Below are 19,306 nucleotides of genomic sequence, written 5' to 3' on the forward strand. Positions count from 1 at the left end.
CATTTTTAAAATACTTTGTGGGTTTTGCCTCATAGTAAAGAAATCTCATTTTTCCCAAATTCCCTGAGACTTCCCTATGTTTTCTTCTAGGAGTTTTGTATTTTAACTCTCTTACATTAAGATCTCTGATACATTTAAGTTAATGTTTGTGTATGTAGGAAATAAGGTTTTGGGTTTTTTTTTTCAAATGGATATCCAAGTGTGCCAGGACCTGTTGTTGAAAAGACCATGTATGACTATGAATCTGGGACTGTCTCTGAGTTCTTCCCCATTGATTAGTGTGTCAGTCCTTAAGCCAGTACTACACAATCTTGATTACTGTATCTTTAAACTAAGTCTTGAAAAAGAGTCATTTAAGCTGTCCAATTTTGGTCTTCCCTTTCAAAATTATTTTGGCTAGTCTAGGTCCTTTGAACTTCCATGTACATTTAATAATCATCTTGTCAGTTATTGAAAACAAAAAGCCTACTGAGATGTTGGTTGGGATTACTTTGTAGATCAACTTGGGGAGAATTGACATCTAAACAATATTGAGTTCTCCAATCCATGAATATATAACTTTCCATTTATTTGGGTCTTATTTTCTCTCAGCAGTGTTTTTTAGGGGGAAAGGTTAGCCCTGAGCTAACATCCACCATCAATCCTCATTTTTTTGCTGAGGAAGATTGGCCCTGAGCTAACATCATGCCCATCTTCCTCTATTTTATATGTGGGATGCCGCCTCAGCATGGCTTGATAAGCAGTGCATAGATCTGCACCCAGGATCCAAACTGGAGAACCCCAGGCTGCCAAAGCAGAGCGCGTGAACTTAACCACTGTGCCACGTGGCTGGCCCCCCAGCAGTGTTTTATAGTGTACATTGTACAGGACTTTCAATTCTTTGTTAAATTTATCTTTAAATATTTTTTTAGTTTTGATAGTTTAAATGAAATTGTTTCTTAGTTTCATTTTTGATTGCTTGTTGCTAGTTTATATAAATGTAATTGATTTTTTAAAATATCCTTTTTTACCTATAACTTTGTTAAATTTGATGATTCATTTTAGTGGTTTTTTCCTTGGTGCATTTCTTATTAATCTAGTTTTAGATAAGAGATGATGGACTATTTTACAGGAATGGAGATGAGGAAGGCCACCTGTGAGGATGTCATGTGTAGCGCTGATAGAATGAGGCAGTGGTAATCCTTTTCAAATTGTAACTCTTTGGTCTGGACTGTTTATAAGTTGGGCCTGTGTATATTCTGGTATATCTGACACTGTTTATCTTACTTTTTGTCAATTGTTTGTTCAGGGTACTTTGAGGAATATTTTCTTTGATTTTATTGGTTTTCCTGTCATCATCTATGGAAAGAAAATTCTTATTACTCAGAAATTTTTACCCGTTCAGTGATAATTACATTTACAAGAGAAACCATGAATGCATCTACTTTTTGTCGCTCTATACATAGAGATAATTTACCTGCCTTGTCGTTAGTGCTGATTTTAGATCAAGTGAAACAGTATAGAAATATAAAATTTAAAAGAAAAAGTAAACTGAGTTATTAATGTAGCTGGTAAACTTCTCTGTTTTTTTGTATATGTTAAATCTTGAAAATGACTTCCATTTCTATATTATATGCAAGAGCTTTTATAAAACTTGGTACCCTCACCAGCAGAAAGATTTTTCTAAAGAAGGAAATTAAAGGAAAATGTAGCACTCCTTTCCCTTAGATAAGAAATATTGCTTCTGTTTAATAACAACTCCATGGGGGGTGGTTTTTTTACCTTAAGTGTTCTAGAAACTTTGTGAGGTTGTGCTACATAATTCATAGCTCTCCTTAGCTTCCAAATTTGTTCCCTAAACAGAGTGAGAGTTTTTAATATATTTTAATAGAGAATATATCTCTGCATGAGAAAAGACCATAGCTTTCTTTTTCAGAACTCTTCTGTCACTTTACCTTTACAAAAGTTTTCTCATAACACATTAATTCTGCCAGCACCAATATAAGAGGATAATGTATTTTCCCTTTTGTGTTTTTGTTCAAACTAGTAGCTAAAGTGCCTTTCAGTCTTCCTCTTGGGCTTTCTTTGAAGAGCTCTTGGTCCCCTTTATCTGTGCTGGATGCAGACGTGGCCAGGGCTGATGTTCAACTGGCTTGCTGGAGTGTAACTTTGCGGGTTCAGGAGTAGTCCTGAGTAACTACTTCTGACAACATCAGCAATCAAAATACATTTCAAATTTGTGTGCTGCTTATTTTGGTGTTATTATTCAGCCATTCCTTTAGATACTTTTTCCTGATAGGAAGCGAAATTATTAGATTCTATTGAGTTCCGCTGTACATAAGATTTACTAATTTGGAAATAATATTACAAACAGAACATCTCTTTTTCTGGATTAGTCACTGGAAATGATTGAATTTTACATGTAGACTGATTGGTTCCTCAGTTGCTTAGAATTTTCTGCTCTTACATTTGGTAATGGAGACCAGTTAGAGTCTCAGCGTTCCTTGGTCGTTTCCTCTGATCAGCCTATTTTAACTACATACTAATGACCCTTAGATGAATTGGATAACAAGTAGGATTAAGGATGGATCAGAGCAGGTTCATTACTATCAGTAAAAAAATTACTAAGAGCCAAACTGCTGACCACTGCATTTCCCAGTGGTGGATAATTTGTTCTTGGGGTTGGTTATTAATATGCCTTATCTTTTGTCAGTGACATCACTTGAAACCAAATAATGAAGAAGAAACTTGGGAAAATCCAAATTTTCCCATGTTATCCTAAACTCAGCTCTTTTTAACTCTTTCTTTGTAGTGATAATTGATACTGTCATTTAGCTGAAAGATACAAAATATTGGTTGGAGTTATTCTTTAACTTTATTTGTCACCTTTTTGTCACGTGTAGTCAGACTTTTACGTTTGTGTGTCCATCGGTCTATCCAAGCCTGTTTTTGGATTACCTGCAGGTAATAAAAAGTGAAGGTGTCCTCAGAAAGAACAAGCATACTATTAGTAAGGAGCTGAAAGTAAAGATAAATCTTTGGTATTTGCCACACATGGAATAAATTTATAACTTATAAACAAAAAGAAAATTGAAATCATATAGACTGAAGATTTTTTAAAATCTTTGCATTTTTCAGATAATGTCCAAGCCAGGGTTTCTGAGCAGTCTTTCTAACCCATTTTATGTTTTTCCTTGTTATGTGCTTATCCTTTTCCTAAAATCTAGCTTATTCTGTAAGGCTCTATATTAATTTTTTGGTCACTCTTGCCAGTGCCCTATACTCCTAATAGTTATGAAGCTTGGGACAATTTTTAGAAGCAAACACTTGTTTTCACATGCCTCGAATATTTTCTGTGTTAACTTTTTTATAATTATTATCACTAATTTGCCTCACAAGAGTCATGAGTACTAATTTTTGTTTTTTTCCAGTTGGTATGTTTGAAAATCAGATGTTTAGAAATATAGCTGGTAGCTGGCGATAAATTGCTTTTAACAAACGTTTAGTATATGTAAAGAAATTGCACTTTGAGCTTGAAAACAGAATAAATTTACAAATTAAAGTTTATGAAAGTTCTAGTGTCATAATTATAAAGGAAGATTGGAACTTAGAGAATTTTCCTCTCCTGTTTTCCTCTTGCCATTCTTGCTGCTCTCAGGCCTGTTACTTAGTCAACCTGAAAGTCTTTTCAGATTGAGAGGTAACTGTTCTTACAGTCAAGGTCACTCTTACAGATAATAAAAAGCGACACCTCTGCACATTTCCAAACTCTGAAGCCTGGACTTATATAATATGCTTTATTCTCTCTAAAACAGTCTAATGTTTCAACGTGTACTATTCTTGAGTCACGGTATTCATAATGATGCATTAAAAGTTTAATCAGTATTGTTACTTATTTTTCAATTAAATGACTGAACCTGGTGAAGAAAAATAATATCTTTCGTGAAAACAGGATGTATTCTTAGTAAACAGTTGATAAATGTTAGAATTCCTGATCTGTTAAATAGACTAGTTTGCCATGATTAAAATATCACATAGCACCTACTTTTGTGTTCTTGTTTTCTATTTTAGGTCACAGTGTGAGAAATGTCCAGGCCTTTGCAGTTCTTCAGAATGCATTTTTAAAAGCAAAAACCAGCTTCCTTGCCCAAATCATCCTTGACGCCATCACAAATATTTACATGGCTGACAATGCCAATTATTTCATCCTAGAGTCACAGCACACACTGTCACAGTTTGCAGAAAAGATTTCTAAACTCCCAGAAGTACAAAACAAATACTTTGAGATGCTAGAGTTTGTCGTTTTTAGCTTAAATTATATCCCTTGTAAAGAACTTATTAGTGTTAGCATCCTCTTAAAATCTAGCTCTTCTTACCACTGTAGCATTATTGCAATGAAAACACTCCTTAAGTTTACACGGCATGACTACATATTTAAAGACGTGTTCAGGGAGGTGGGCCTTCTGGAGGTCATGGTAACCCTTTTGCACAAATATGCTGCCCTCTTGAAGGATCCAACTCAGGCACTAAATGAGCAAGGTAAAGCATTTTCCATAATTTTATTTTTATTTGACAAAGAGGTCTGGGCAGGGGTTTTGTTCATACTTTGCCTTTCATTCGCTTATTAATTTGAATGACTCACTAATGTGTGTTATTGTGACATCCTTGTGAATGTTTCCCAGAGTTAACTTGTTCATTCAGTCTCTGTTCCAGAATTGGGAATGGGGAGGTGAGACTAGAAATATCTCATTGTGGTGAAAGAGGATTTAAAGTAAAAACTGAGGAAAACGTTTATGATCCACATGACTAGTGTCTACTATTTTCTGTTCTAAGAGGGAATAAAATAAAACTTCTAGAAACAATTGGGATGTTTGGGTGCCTCAAAATGTTTTTATTAATTATAGAGCATAAATAAATATGTCTCTTTAGTGATGTTATATATGCACACATATATTATTATTAGACACTTTAAATTTAATATTTTTCATCCTTTCTGATAAATCTGATGAAAGTATAGTAGTATCTGCCACTTGGTATTAAATGTGTTGAATGAGTTAATACACGTTAAATAGATAGCACTGTTCATAAGCTTTTCTTTGTCTTTGGTGCATTGAAATCTAGAATTCTCCTATTGACCTCTTTGATTAGGGAAACCTCTATGAGAAAGACACATTTCATTTTTATTGGCATTTTCCTTTTTAATATTTGTTAGATAACTACTTCTAGCCACACCAAAGTAAAATCTGTAAACATGGATTTTGACCTTACTTTTGGTAACTGGTGGACATATATATCATTTTTAAAGGTCGTGTTGTATTGATTGTATTAGTGGTAAAAGTGATTGTCAAATATTTTTAAAATTATTAAAACAAAACCAAATCAAGAAAAAAATAAGCTTATAACTTTTGTGATTTGGACCTTGGATCCTTTTTTTGTAGTGGACTCAAGAAATAATAGTTCAGTTGAAGACCAAAAACACCTGGCCTTGTTGGTTATGGAGACCTTGACAGTGCTTCTTCAAGGATCAAACACAAATGCAGGTAATTAGAAAAGCTACTAGCGAATGCTTTGGGGAGGCTACTGCCTCTGCTTATATCTTCTCTATTGATTCTTGTGTCTGAAATGCTCCTATTGCTTAGAGAAAAAACTATTGATTCAGTAATGGTACTGTCCTATCTCTAGAAGTACAGTACTTTTGACCTTTATAAGTATATTGATGACAAAATATGTAACTTTATTATGATTTCAAAATATATTCTTATATTTTATTGCTTTTTATAGTTGGCCTTGATTTTGAGGTATTTCTCTATTTTTTTATTTACATAATGCAGACCCTTAGTTGAATAACTTTGCTTATTTAAATATTTTCCAAAATATCTGCTTCATATGGTGATTTTCTTAATTTTTTAGTAACTCAAGTTAGAGTATTATAATGTTATAACCCTAGGGAAATATTGAAAAATGAGTCTCTAGTAAAACTTGTCTTTCCCAGGTAAATTGGATTCATTAAACTGGTCTTCAATCCTTTCTACCTGTCATTAACAGGTAGTCCACCTGTATTTATAAAATATCACTTGCATTTAAAAAAGATTAGTTGAAATTTTAGTCAATGTCAGAAACCTCTCAGGTAACTGTCATTACAGCTTGAGAGGAGTGGATGACTGGGGGTGAGTTTAGGTAAGTTGGCTTGGCCCAGATCATATAGAGCTTTTTAGGCCATGCTGAGGAACTTGAATTGTATTTTAAGTGTGGTGGGAAGCCACAAATGAATGAATGAATGAACAAACAAATGAATGAACTAGCGAATGCACAAATGCATGCCTATTTGCTTGAATGCAGAGGAACTCAGTATTTAACGTATTTAAAATATATTGTGTGTCCCAAGCACTATGCTAGATATTAGAGATACAAAGATAATTCTTGCCTGAAAGGAATTACAACCTGATGTAGAAAGATGTAAACACTTAATTATGTAAGTAATTATTTAAATACTGTTTTAGCTGATGCCAGGACAGAGTTGAATGAACTTAGTAGGTAAATTAAACAATAAGTATGATGAAGTTTAATAGTTACGATGTTAACAGTTTGTCTATGGTATAATGTACAATCTTCTTATTTCCGCTAACTAGGTTTAGTTGACTGAGATAGTCAGAAATGTAATAAGGATATACCAGCAAGAGTTTATTTGATAAATTAGCTTTTGATGACATGACCTAGAGTTACCAGGGAGGGACTGAACAATTCTACTAATGTAGGAAAGTGGAGAACTTACTCTGTATTACTGAAGTAATTTAATACATCTCCCAGAGTACCAGACATTTTCACAAAGTTTTCTTTCTAGTGACTGTCTTTTGCTTGTGAAGACAGATGTTGCTAGCTAGCTGTGGCATCTCAGACACTTAAAATAGTGCTTTGCTCATAGTAAGTATTCAAAAACTATTAGCCCTTAGGATTATCCGATGGACACTAACTGGCACAAGGAAGTAAGTAAACATGGCCTTCCATGTGCTACATCTCAGGCATCTGACTTAGACTCACTGCCAGGTCATATAATTCTTATAAAGTTAGCAAATAGAAAGTCACTCAGTAGGACGGTAGCCGCTACAGCAAAATACACTGACACTTATTCACTTGGGAAACATTTATTGAAACGCAAACCAGAAGGGATTCCAGGTTTAATGGGGAGCCAAACATATAAACAAACAATACTAAGACAGTTTGATATAAACTATTATAATAGTGGCATATACAAGGTACTTGAAAAGTGTAGAGGAGCGATCACTTCAAAGGAAATACTAATTAGTGATTTAAGCTGCTTGGTCCATTTTTTTCCTGCTCAGAGATGGTATTTGATGTGAGAACATACCACTCACAGGCAGGAGCACAGGCTATATAGAGGTGGACTGTCTGGGCATAAATCCTGCTCTGCTGCTTGCTAGCTGTGTGACCTTGGCCATGTGAGTCAGCTTCTGTATGTCTCATTTCCTCCTCTGTACGTAAGGGAAGAGGATTAAATCATTCCATCCACACAAAGCCTTGGGAGCAGTACAGTGCCTGATGCTTTCTATTATAGAGTTGGTCTTTCTTTGTTCATGTGCTCTAACTAAAAAGTTTGGTTCCTTGTAATTTTTCTCATGATAGAATAATTTATTCCATTCCTTTCTTGCTGCTATTTTGTAAGTCTTGTTCAGTTTAAATCTCATTTATTTGGAGTATTGTTTGTCTGAAAGCCTTTTATATAAATTGATTTCAAGTATTGTTCAGCTTAAAGCCTTTACATAAAAATATTGGATCTCTTTGGTGTCTACCTGGGAAATTTCTGGAAGGTCTAGATTTGGAGAATTTGGACATGGTGAACATATCAGGACATTAATCTTGCATTAAGGAAATCTAGAGAAAATTTGCATGTGTGTTTGCTGACATCCCACAGTGCAATTTTATATTGTAATTTAAAAGGTGAAGAAGCTGGGTGCGTTTTATTTGCATTCTTTTGAGTTACTCTTCCTACAGAGAGATCAAATTTTAATTCATTTGACTTGTCTCAGAATGTTTTAAGTTGACCCATGTTTCTTTTGTCCCCCTTCTTCAAGGAATTTTCCGAGAATTTGGAGGTGCGAGGTGTGCGCATAACATAGTGAGGTATCCTCAGTGCCGGCAGCATGCCCTGATGATTATCCAGCAGCTGGTGCTCTCTCCCAATGGGGACGATGACATGGGCACTCTCCTGGGGTTGATGCATTCAGCCCCACCCAAAGAACTGCAGTTGAAGACAGACATTTTAAGGGTAAGTTGGACAAGTGAGTTGTTATTACTGTTTTACTACTAAAATCTGTGGTTACTTTTAAATGACTTAAAATTATTATGAACTATTCTTATAGTTTTTCTTCAAACCTAAAATTATGTGAAAATAATAATAGCAGAAGAAAAGTGAGTGTCTTTGACTTGGCCTCCAAGGCCCTCGGGACGCCGTCCAGTTCCCCTCTGCCCTACTCCCCAAATACCCTCACCTCATTCCTGCCTCAGACATCACAGGAAGTACAGCTGCCTTCTAGAATCGTGTGTTTCTTTTACTAACTTTTGCTGTACTCAATTTCTCATCAGTAATGACAAGTGTGCATTTTTTTCTTCATGCTGTTGTATATTTCATCCTGTTTTGATTGAGTATATTGACAATTTTGAATATACATTTTATTTTAAAAGCAAGATTAATCTGACCACAATTTATCTCTTAGACAAGAAGGAAATCTACATGCATGTCAATATTGGGGAACGTTTGTATATTTGAAGGGACTTGGGGGAAAAAACAAGTACTTTCAAAAGATGGTAAAGACGTCAACTTTTTTAACATACATTTTCCTCCTTTCTTAGTAGCTTTTTAATTGGATTTGTAAAATATTGGTAGTTAAGCCAACAAGAGGTACTTGGCTGAGCTGATTTTAAGGCAGTGTTGGTCTGGTAAATGCTAATAACCGACTCTCAGACTGGATGGGGCGGGGGGAGCCCTTGATTTGTTGCCTTTACTGATTTCCGTGGTGTGAATACTCCCACTGTGACCTTATTTCAGGAAACTAAAGTGTTGCTGAATGTGGATTGGGAAGAGATGTACAACAGCACCCCATTATATAGTGTGTTAAGAACACAGATAGTAATAAAATATAGAAAATAACTAGGAAGTGGTGTTTTGAGTATTTACTACTTTTGTTTTTAAAGTAATTTATTTAGTTTAGAGAACTTAATTTTTAATTATGGTTGTGTTTTAACAACCCGCACGCAAAATTCCAAAAATATCACAGTTGGCTCTGCAGAGCCAGTATGAGCTGGCTGCAGCATTCCAGTGCGTTGAGGGCATGAAGCGGTGTAGGGAGGCTGCAAGAAGGTTTTGGGATCCCAATTTCAATTTCCATTTTTGCTACCTTCAGAACCACTTCTCAGTGCCTGCATTCAAGTTGACACAACCATAAATCTGTGTGATTTAATTTGTAATTATTTGTGCACAAACCCAAAATTCCATGATGCACAAATGTGAATTCTATGCATTATTGTTACGCAAATGTAGGTAATATGTAGCTAATGATTTTGTCTAACCACTTCACATCTGCATCTCATTGCAGCTTTGGTGTTTGCTACTTGTTGTTAGTTATTGATTTAAGCAGGATGTTAAATTATTCGTGGTATTTGAAATTTTTCAAATACTGAGGTTGTGCTGTGATAGTGTCAGAGTGCCGGTTTTGAGGTAGTAGGAGGTGGACTTTTCAGAAGTACATCATGTAGAGTATTGGACTAAGGATTTATAAGCAGTGCTTTTCTAACGTCTATCATGATTCTAACCAGCGATCTAGTTTTGTATGTATTGCTTTAACTCTGAAGTCACTCTTTCTTGTATATAAAATAATGCTTGTCCTGTTTTTCTGTTTTAATGTGTTTCTGAAGATTATGGTGGTGATGGGCTTATGTGCCAGGCACTTTGCTAAGAGTTTTACATGTACTTCCTGTGAAGTAAGTTATTATTATTGTCTCAGTTTTGCGTAAGAGAAAATTCTGGCACAGAAAGGTTAAGTAATTGACTGTGGTAAAATGCTTCCTGATGTTGGAGTTAAAATTTTAACCCAAGCATTCTGGCTCTAGCCCTTACATTTAATCTCCAGGCTAGGTTAGAAGATATTTAAAAGGAATAAAAGTTATGAAGTCTTGTGTTAATATCAGTCAATACTGCAAGTATAAGTACAGTTTATTAAATTTGACAAGATATGGAAAGTGTATTGTTAACAAATCCTGATAAAAGGAAAATTCGTTGGTTGCAGAATAATGGAAGGAATACATTGTATTTTTGAATTTTATTTACATATACAGATTGCATATTCCCTATCTTTTGAAGTAATAAGGTATAGGTACATACAATGAAATCTTCAAAATTTCTGAAATAGTATATTTCAAAAAGGTAATTATATATATTAATTTAGTCTTTCCCTTCTTGAAATACCATTAGAAATGTGTGAGATATTTTAATAAAATAGCCTTTTCCAATGTAATGATTGGGAAGATTATAAATTGTGTCTTGAGTACTGTTAGTTACCCCTGGTGCTGCACTTGCTGAAACAGGGAAAAGGAGCCTATGTGTCTGCAGACAGATTCGAAAATGCTGTTGGGCAGGATAGTGTCATGTGTGAGTGTGTGAATAGGGGTCAGACTGCCAGGTGTGCATCCTGTCTGTGCCGTTGTATGAGCTGTAGAGTCTCTATCAAGCTGTTCAACACATTGGACCTCAATTCCTCATCTATAAAGAAGGGGTGAGCCTAGTGCCTAAGGCATTGGATTATTGAGAGGATTAAACAAGCTAGTGCATAAACGCAGTTAAAGAAGTGCCTAGTGCATGGTAAGTGCCCTTAAAATGTTAGGTAATTTTATAATGTGTTCTTTGGAATACTAAGCTAAATTAAAAGTATGACAGTTCAGAAAATAATAGGTAGTTATGAGAGATTGTTTTACTTGTTTGGCCTTCAGGTTTTATTTCTTAGCGCTTTAAGCTGTTCTGCAAAAGAGCTCGCCTTCGGGCCTCAGGCGCCCATTCACTTTGCAAGAGAGAAGGTGTATCCTCTGAAGTGACACCTCTTTCCAGAGCATCAGTTTATGGCCACTTTATGTGAACTGAGATACGGCAGGTCTTGGCCGCGCTGACCATCTCTCTGATCCCTTCTAGAATAAATCAGTTTGTATACACACACCGTTGTAAGTTTTCATGATTGTATAAAATTATACTAGAATATGTATTTTACTTACTTACTAAGATTTTTTGTAAAAATCACTGAAGTCATTGATGTCATTATCCATCAAAGACACATGAAGAGCTTTTCAGCCAGAATTTGGACTTAGCCTTACTCTATCAAAAGGAGTGTATGATAGTGTTTCCTAAAATTATCTTCTGCCTTTAATATGGAATTTTTTAATTAGCAAAGTATTTGATATGCTTTATAGGACTGCTTACTGGGTAAATGACAGAAACATTCACATCAGATGTTTACAGAATGGTGTTCCCCTTTGACATTCACGTATGGTTTTTTTCTTTTAATTTGAATTATGTTTGTTTTTGTTTGTTTTGTTTTTTGTCCCCCGTAGGCCCTCCTATCAGTCCTTCGAGAAAGCCATCGTTCAAGAACAGTTTTTAGGAAAGTTGGAGGATTTGTGTACATTACGTCCTTGTTTGTTGCTATGGAGAGATCTTTGAGCTCACCCCCCAAGAGTGGCTGGGAGAAAGTGAACCAGAATCAAGTGTTTGAACTTCTCCACACTGTGTTCTGCACATTGACTGCAGCAATGCGCTATGAGCCAGCCAACTCTCATTTCTTCAAAACAGAGATTCAGTATGAGAAGTTGGCAGATGCCGTTCGATTTCTTGGCTGCTTTTCAGACCTAAGAAAAATAAGCCCCATGAATGTCTTCCCCTCAAATACACAGCCATTTCAAAGACTTCTAGAGGAAGACGTCATCTCAATGGACTCGGTGTCACCCACTTTACAGAACTGCAGTAAACTCTTTATTTATCTCTACAAAGTAGCCACAGATTCTTTTGACAGGTATGGTGCTGCTCTGTGCTCTGAATTAAGGAGCATACTGTGTATGACTTCAACAGTAAGGCTTGAATGATTAGTTAACCTGAAAAAATGAAAACAAAGGAATCTTCTCTCTTATTTGCTCGTCTGTCACTTTATTTGTGAATATTACTATTGCTGTGATGTTAAGTTTTTCAACGTAGACCTCTGTGTCTTTTTTATAAATCCCGGGCCAGTTAGCTCTCAAAGTACTAAATGGAACAGTTTCTGTGAAATTTACTTTAATGGTGATGTTTACTGTTGTCTTTTCCTCTTTACTCTCAACTATATTAGGTGATCCGGACTTATTGATATTAGTTATCAGTAGGAGAACATTCTTATGATTATATGTATTTCCAGACAGATGATATATTCACAGCATTCAGAATCATTCTTAAATTTTCATAATCTTTGAAAAATGATATAGCTCCCTAGGAGACCTCAGTAGTTCAAGAGTCCATCAGACTTGTTTACTCATTCCTTCACTGAGCAAGTACTTAGCGAACGCCTGCTTCATTCCCTTCCTCGTGCTGGGCATTGAGGGTTCAGCTCAGCACAAGACTACCTTGGTTCTGGCCATCCTTTAGCTTAAGTGCAGGCACATAAACAAACAGTTACAATAGATCATGATAAAATCTATGATGAGGGAAATCCAGGGTTCTCAGGGAGATTGTGGGAGTGCCACTTTACCTAAATCACTTATTTTCAGTTCTTAAACTGTGTTTCAACTAAGTTCTCACTTTGAAAATAATGTAAGAATAATCATGCTGCTAACTTGTCCCAAGCATTATCACTTTTAATAGTTAGCATAGTTTTATTTCATAAAATAAATGATTGTTTCTCTAATGCCCTCATAAATAAAGCAAGTAACTCTATTGGAAAGAGCTTCTAATAGGCTTTATTTCCTGTGCTGTGAAATATCTACTGAGATATTTTCTTGCTTCTTAATATTTCTTTGGCCTTAATATTTAGATAAGAAAATCCTGGTAATGTGAGAAAAATTGTTTTCCATTTTTCCTGTCTTGAAAATAAAAATGCATATATATTGTTAACTTACAGGAAACATGGGATAGTGTAGTGTTCTAGGAATAAGCTGTTTAAATTTGAAATTTGTATTCAGATTCAACCTTTTTTCCTTTGTTTCCTGCTTATCCTAGTTAATATACCTTATTTTTAGTTTGCTTTGTCAGAAACAGGGTTTACAGGATTCTGTTTAACAAATGTGTTAAATGTCAACATTAATGGATAAGCATCTGCCTTAAGCATGCTTTTCTGTCTCCCTCAGTGCATGTGTTGCAGTCTTGTTCCTTGTTCCTACTGAGTATGGAGGATATTCCTTATTAGGCTTTTACTGGTATTTCTTGTGAAACTAACCAGCTGCCAACCTGGTGTTCTCTTCTAACCTCTCTAAACCACCCTGTCTGTTTTGTTGTCTGTAGTCGTGCAGAGCAGATTCCTCCTTGCCTGACAAGTGAGTCTTCTCTCCCCTCTCCTTGGGGTACACCAGCTTTGTCCAGGAAAAGGTACTGATCTTATAACAGAAGTCAATCTGCATTTGTGTGGTTTTTTCCTTCTGTGTTTAATTAAATGTTAATATGATGATTGTGCTTTGTAACTTCACATTTTTTTTGACTTTCTATTTGATTTTTTTGTGGGTTTTAAAGTTGTCAACTACTCTTGAGTATTTTTATGAGAGTAAATGTGTTGATGCTATGAAGACGTAAAGCACATGTGGAGTTTTGTCATTGAACTCTATGACTTAGATTAAAATATGCGTTTTGCTTTTAGAGCAGGCATATCTTTTGAAAATCAATTTGGGAATGGAGGCTTAGTGTATCTTTAAGGAGAGTACTTTTCTGCTTTTTCTTTTTACTTCAAATGTGCTTGGAAGCATCCTTTGGTCTTTGCTGTTAGTCCAGAATGACCATTGCAGCACTGGCAAGGAAACGTGTTTTCTCAGTCAGGTTCAACCAGTTGAAATGTGATGCTCTTATGGAGATCTGTCACAGCTAAGCTTTGAAAAAGTAAATAAAAACCTAACCCAGCTCTTGCTTTCATCAGTTCTGTGTAAATTTCTTTTTAAGCTGATCTAGTCGACCTTGAATTTAAAGCTTAGGAATATAAAGAACCTGTAGTTGATTGAGAAGAGTACAATTAAGATCCATTTAAGATTCCATTTGCAACCTGTACTTAAAATGATCCTAGTCTGTGCAGTTGGCACCGAATACTCTTCCTTCCCCTGTTTTCCTCATAACCAAGTACAAGTGCTTACGTCATGTAATATTCTTCCATTGAGGCCTTTTAAAAATGAATCTTGAGCTTCTGCTATGTTGTTATTCAATTTTATTTCTCTTGTTCAGATTTTGAAACTTGGATATAGCTGGAGTTATTGCATCAAAAGTGTTTGTTACAAATCCTGTATTTCAGTATATTTCAATCGTAATATCCATTAGGTGTATGGAAAGACTTAATATTTTCCTTTTTCTCTTAAATTTACTGTGGGGCTTACAGCTCATTTTCTTCCAGTAAATCATGGCCTAGTTCAGAATAGTCTTAAATGAACCTAGCGTTGTTCAGTATATTTGTATTTTAAAGCTACTATTTCTTTTTAATTTAAGAGCAGAAGTTTTTAATTCAAAAATCAAGTTGAGTTGACCTAGTGTATTTTTCTGCTGCTAAAATGAATTAGGTAAAAGGTGTTCTTTGTGTTTGAAGATTCCTGTGTGCTCACTATCCCACAGAACTAGAGGATGTTGGAAAAATACTTTCAATTACTAAATAGTTTTAATTATTAAAAAATTGTATTTTATGATTCTACCATAAGTGATAAAGACTTATAAATTGCTGTCTTAAAACATTTAATTCTCTTTAAATATTAATCAAAAACCACATAATACTTTCCATAGAAATTTACAGATTAAAGGAACACATTTAAAAAAATCCGTCAGAACTTACTATTTATTTAAATGGTAATTTGACAAAGGGAGAACAGCATTTTATTCCATATCATAGAGTTATTTAACTTAGAGTCAAACATTTTGTCGTCATTGGCAACATGGCCCCATGTCAGGATGCCACGTCTGTGACTTTAGGGGAAACTGTCACGGATCAGCAGTCCTGGTTGAATGAGTCTTATCCACAGGAATTCTAATCGGCCTTACAGGTTGATGTTACCCCAAGGAAGCTCCTGTCACTGTTCCTGCTGATAATAAGATCACTGTTGACATTTTCAGGTTGCCATTCTGGTCAGCTTACATACATTTTGCTCAGTGATAAGAATCATAAGCTACTAAGAAAACAATGTTTTTATTTCACAAATATGGTAACTTTTGAAATTAGACTAATTTCTAGACTTCTCAACAAATTACATCAGCTCATGGGCATCTTTTTCTTGTGGCAAAACATGGTTGTTTTCTTGGCAAAAGGAGAAACCAACGTTGTATTAGATTCTACGGCTTGTGGAGTATTCCGTGCTAAGGAAGTTTGAGCTTGTGCTACTTGTCTGGCATGTAAAATCCTGGAGATTCTTCTCTAATTATTTTAGGAATTGGGGGCACAAAGAAGTAGGACACCTCATATTTGGGAAACCAAAACGCATAACCTTTTTAATTATTATTCATTATTCAGAAAGAATAATGGAACAGGATTGTAGCTGAACAGTATTCAGTCAGATTTACAGAAAGTGAAAACAAAATACAGAAAAATAACCCAGGGACTCCAGGGTGTATCTGCAATGGAGGAAAAGGTGGCGAGTACTAGTTATCGTTCAAACATGGTATCCATTACTTAGTGCCTGTACACACTTGATGGAAATTAAAGCAAAGCAAATTCAAAATTTAAATATTTAAGTATATATTCCCAAGAGAGATAGAAGAGTCTTAAATATATATGAGAATTTAGATTGAAATATTAAGTACCAATTTCTGTAAGTTTTAAAAGTAACTGCAACATAAAAATTAAGTAAATTTTGAAATGTCATTTTATCCTGTCTTTGCAAATGGTTAGTTCTTGCTTGAAAATTATCCTTTTAATAAGCTTGCCATACTCTCTAAATTTAAAAAGTGGTAATAGCTGTGGTGATACTTTAAGTGACTTAGTAAGTAAGAATTAACGTTATATAATGCCTGTGAAAATAGACCTAATTTTAGTTAATAAATACCATGTTTTAGATTTCTGCAACGTTGCAATCTTTTTCTAGTTTGAGTAGAATAAATGCAATTCCTGTATCAGAATATTGTTTTCTTGCATAAGATGAAAAAGTTTGCTACTCTAACAGTTATATATTAGTAAAGAGTTTGGTTTACAAAGACATAAAGGTTTCTTCCTGGGTATATCCATAGTTTAAGTTCAAATCTATAATAAATTTGGCAACTCAGAAATAATTTTGAAAGGCCTTTAACTAAAATATGCAATTAGAATCTATGTTTTTCTCAAATCTCAGTTATTTTTTTGCATGTAATAACAGTTTTAATAAAATTTCTTAATTGAATGGTTTTAAATTCCTGTTACACTATTAGAGGTATTATAATATTTTTTCCTAGATGGATTAAAATATTTTAAAGAATAAAGGGAGCAGCTTAGGAGGAGGGAACCTATTGGTAATAAGCACTTAGAAATCTTGCTTAGTAAGTTTAGAAATTAAATCTTTCTGAGCAAACACAACAAAAAAACGGAATGGAAACACGCGTGGGTGGAGGGTATGCTGACTTTAATTAAACTAACAGAGCCATGTGCTTTTTTATAAGTGAAGCTGAATACTTTCTAGAATCTCTGTTAAAAAGAGAATAGTACTTTTAAAAAAAAAAACATGGCAGTGCCCATTCTTTGCTACTAAATCGCTGACTTCAAGCATGTGTTTCCCAAGCTGCTCTTGTGTCAAAGCTGAACCTGCACTGCTCCCGGTGTCAGAGCTCAGCGTTAGACAACAGGACGCTGAAACGGATTCACTGAACAAAGAGCTCCCCTAGGCCAAAGCCACAAGCGTGTGTTTCCTAGTGCCAAGATACAAAATGTGCAAAACTCATGAAAGGTAGAAGTAGAATAGTATGAAATAGAAAGTGGAGATCATTGATGAGAAGAAATGTTATATATTTAGGACATGGCTGTTTCTACTTCATAGAAGCTTGTTCCATAAAATATGCCGTCTAAGTTCTTAAAAAATGTGATGAATATTTTCAGTGGTAAGGGGGACAAGGCAAAAGGTGAATGTCGTTCCAAATAAACTGAAGGAAAACTCCCTTGATGCTTCATATATTTATGCTTAGGTAGCCAAGCTTCTGAGCCAACCCGGCCTCAGTTGACTCAGTTATAGAGGAGGCCACTTTGATCTCATTAGTTCTTGTTATGTTACCCATGGTTTAAGGAAAGGTTAAAAACACATAGGTAATTTCAAAAGAAAATCTCATCAAGGGATTGAATTTAACTTGCTCTCTCATCACTTATTTTCAGAACTGTCTCCTTTCCTAGAGCTTTGAATCAGTATGATTTCACTTGTTTACATCTTCTGGTACAGGTGCCATTGTTTAATGAAACAGTCCAAACAGTAAATGGTAAAGAGAAATAAAAGCCTAGAACAATTGTTAGTTAAATTGTCTATATGTGACTTATTAAGAATTGATGATATATTGCTTTTTTAATATCCTAACTTTAAGGTGCTTTGTAACCCATCCGTGAATTACAAGGCTTTTGCTTATCAGTGGATAAAGATAACAAAAGATCAAGAAAATGAACATGGAATGTGCTTGGAATTAAATACCAAATTACCCTTCTCTCTTTTTTATAGGCATGCATATCATGCTGTTTCAACTCCCCCCATTTGCCCTCCTAAAAATGTTGCTGACCTGAAACTACATGTGGCAGCTTCATCGCTCCAGAGTTCTGATGCCGTTGTCATCCACCCTGGAGCCATGCTCGCTATGCTGGACCTGCTAGCCTCTGTTGGGTCCATGACACAGCCAGAAGTAAGCTTGGAGATGTTGGTTCCTTCCCATTTTTAACGAGTGAAAGGGCGTGAGTGTGACTGCATGAGCAAGGGAGTGGGGCCAAGAAAGAAAGTGGTGTGGAAGCATTCCATATCACGTGCTACAATAGGTAAAGGAAAAATAGGATTTCTCTATTAAATCTTAACTTTCTTAATGAATGGTAGGTAGATACGTTTTAGAGTACAATTCATTTGTTACAAATGCAACCAGGACAGTTACTTCTGGTGCTGAAATTAATTCTGTTTGTCCTTATAAATCCTGCTCAGCAGTGGAAATTGTTAGTACAGAAAGAAAATAGTACAGAAAGAAAAATGACTGAAGATACCACTCTGAGGTTATTTGTCTGTTTTGACTTGTAGCACTCAAGTATTTGGGTGAACTGGAGTTTGGGTGACTAATTTTGTTAAAATGTTGTATGGCCTCTAAGCCCTAAAGTGTCACAAATGTAAACAATAGGCATTCCTTTAAACTGGTGATTTACCCACATGAAAAAGGCTTTCCATCCACTATTTCCATAAAAATAAAAATACTATTAGTTATACAGTCAAGTAATATATAAGATGTAGAAGAGAATAGAGTCCAGCTGGGTATGCTTCTTGCAAAATGAGGATAGGGAATGTTTGCCTAGCCCTGGTCTTGAGTTAACTTACCACTCTAAGTCAACTACTTAATTCATGAGTGTAATTTGCAGCATATAGAGACCTCATATTAAAAGCTGTGCTTCATGTGGAGAGAACTATCACCTGTCTTAGTAAGAATGCCCTGTGGCATGGATTTCTTTGTTAACTGTAGCATGCTTTGGACCTTCAACTTGCCGTGGCAAATATTTTACAATCCCTGGTGCATACAGAAAGAAACCAACAGGTCATGTGTGAAGCTGGTCTTCATGCACGATTGCTGCAGCGCTGCAGTGCTGCGCTGGCTGACGAGGACCACTCACTGCACCCGCCCCTCCAGCGCATGTTTGAACGATTAGCCTCGCAGGCCCTGGAGCCCATGGTGCTGAGGTCAGTGCATTCTCTTTTTCGCATTCAAATGGGCCACAGTTAGTAGTGGCAGTTCCTAAAGTCTTTCTATTAAGAGTTCTCGTTTTAGTAGGCATATATTCAGTTATCTGTGGGAAAAACCAAAACACAACAAAAGTTGACAAAATGCTCAAAATATAGGACTTATAAACAGATAAATCTCGTTATTAGTAAACAAAGGATGTTTCTGTCCATTGGTTATTTCTTCCACTTGAATCTAGCAAACTCTCACTTT

General features: G+C 35.4%; 1 protein-coding gene across 13 annotated transcripts in view; it reads left to right on the forward strand.

Annotated features, from left to right (window-relative positions):
* WDFY3 (WD repeat and FYVE domain containing 3) overlaps positions 1–19,306 on the forward strand; it is a 251,234-nt gene that overhangs the window by 122,369 nt on the left and 109,559 nt on the right. For 12 of the 13 annotated variants that reach the window (XM_044766258.2, XM_044766252.2, XM_070505447.1 and 9 more), the window contains 7 exons: positions 4,051–4,518; positions 5,418–5,519; positions 8,070–8,263; positions 11,593–12,050; positions 13,505–13,588; positions 17,848–18,025; positions 18,839–19,053. In XM_044766258.2, the coding sequence (XP_044622193.1) occupies positions 4,051–4,518; positions 5,418–5,519; positions 8,070–8,263; positions 11,593–12,050; positions 13,505–13,588; positions 17,848–18,025; positions 18,839–19,053 (1,699 nt within the window). The remainder of the gene's footprint in view (positions 1–4,050; positions 4,519–5,417; positions 5,520–8,069; positions 8,264–11,592; positions 12,051–13,504; positions 13,589–17,847; positions 18,026–18,838; positions 19,054–19,306) is intronic. The other variant, XM_070505452.1, reaches the window with a different exon arrangement.

Source organism: Equus asinus, chromosome 3, assembly GCF_041296235.1.
Source record: "Equus asinus isolate D_3611 breed Donkey chromosome 3, EquAss-T2T_v2, whole genome shotgun sequence".
NCBI classification, from domain to species: Eukaryota; Metazoa; Chordata; class Mammalia; order Perissodactyla; family Equidae; genus Equus; species Equus asinus.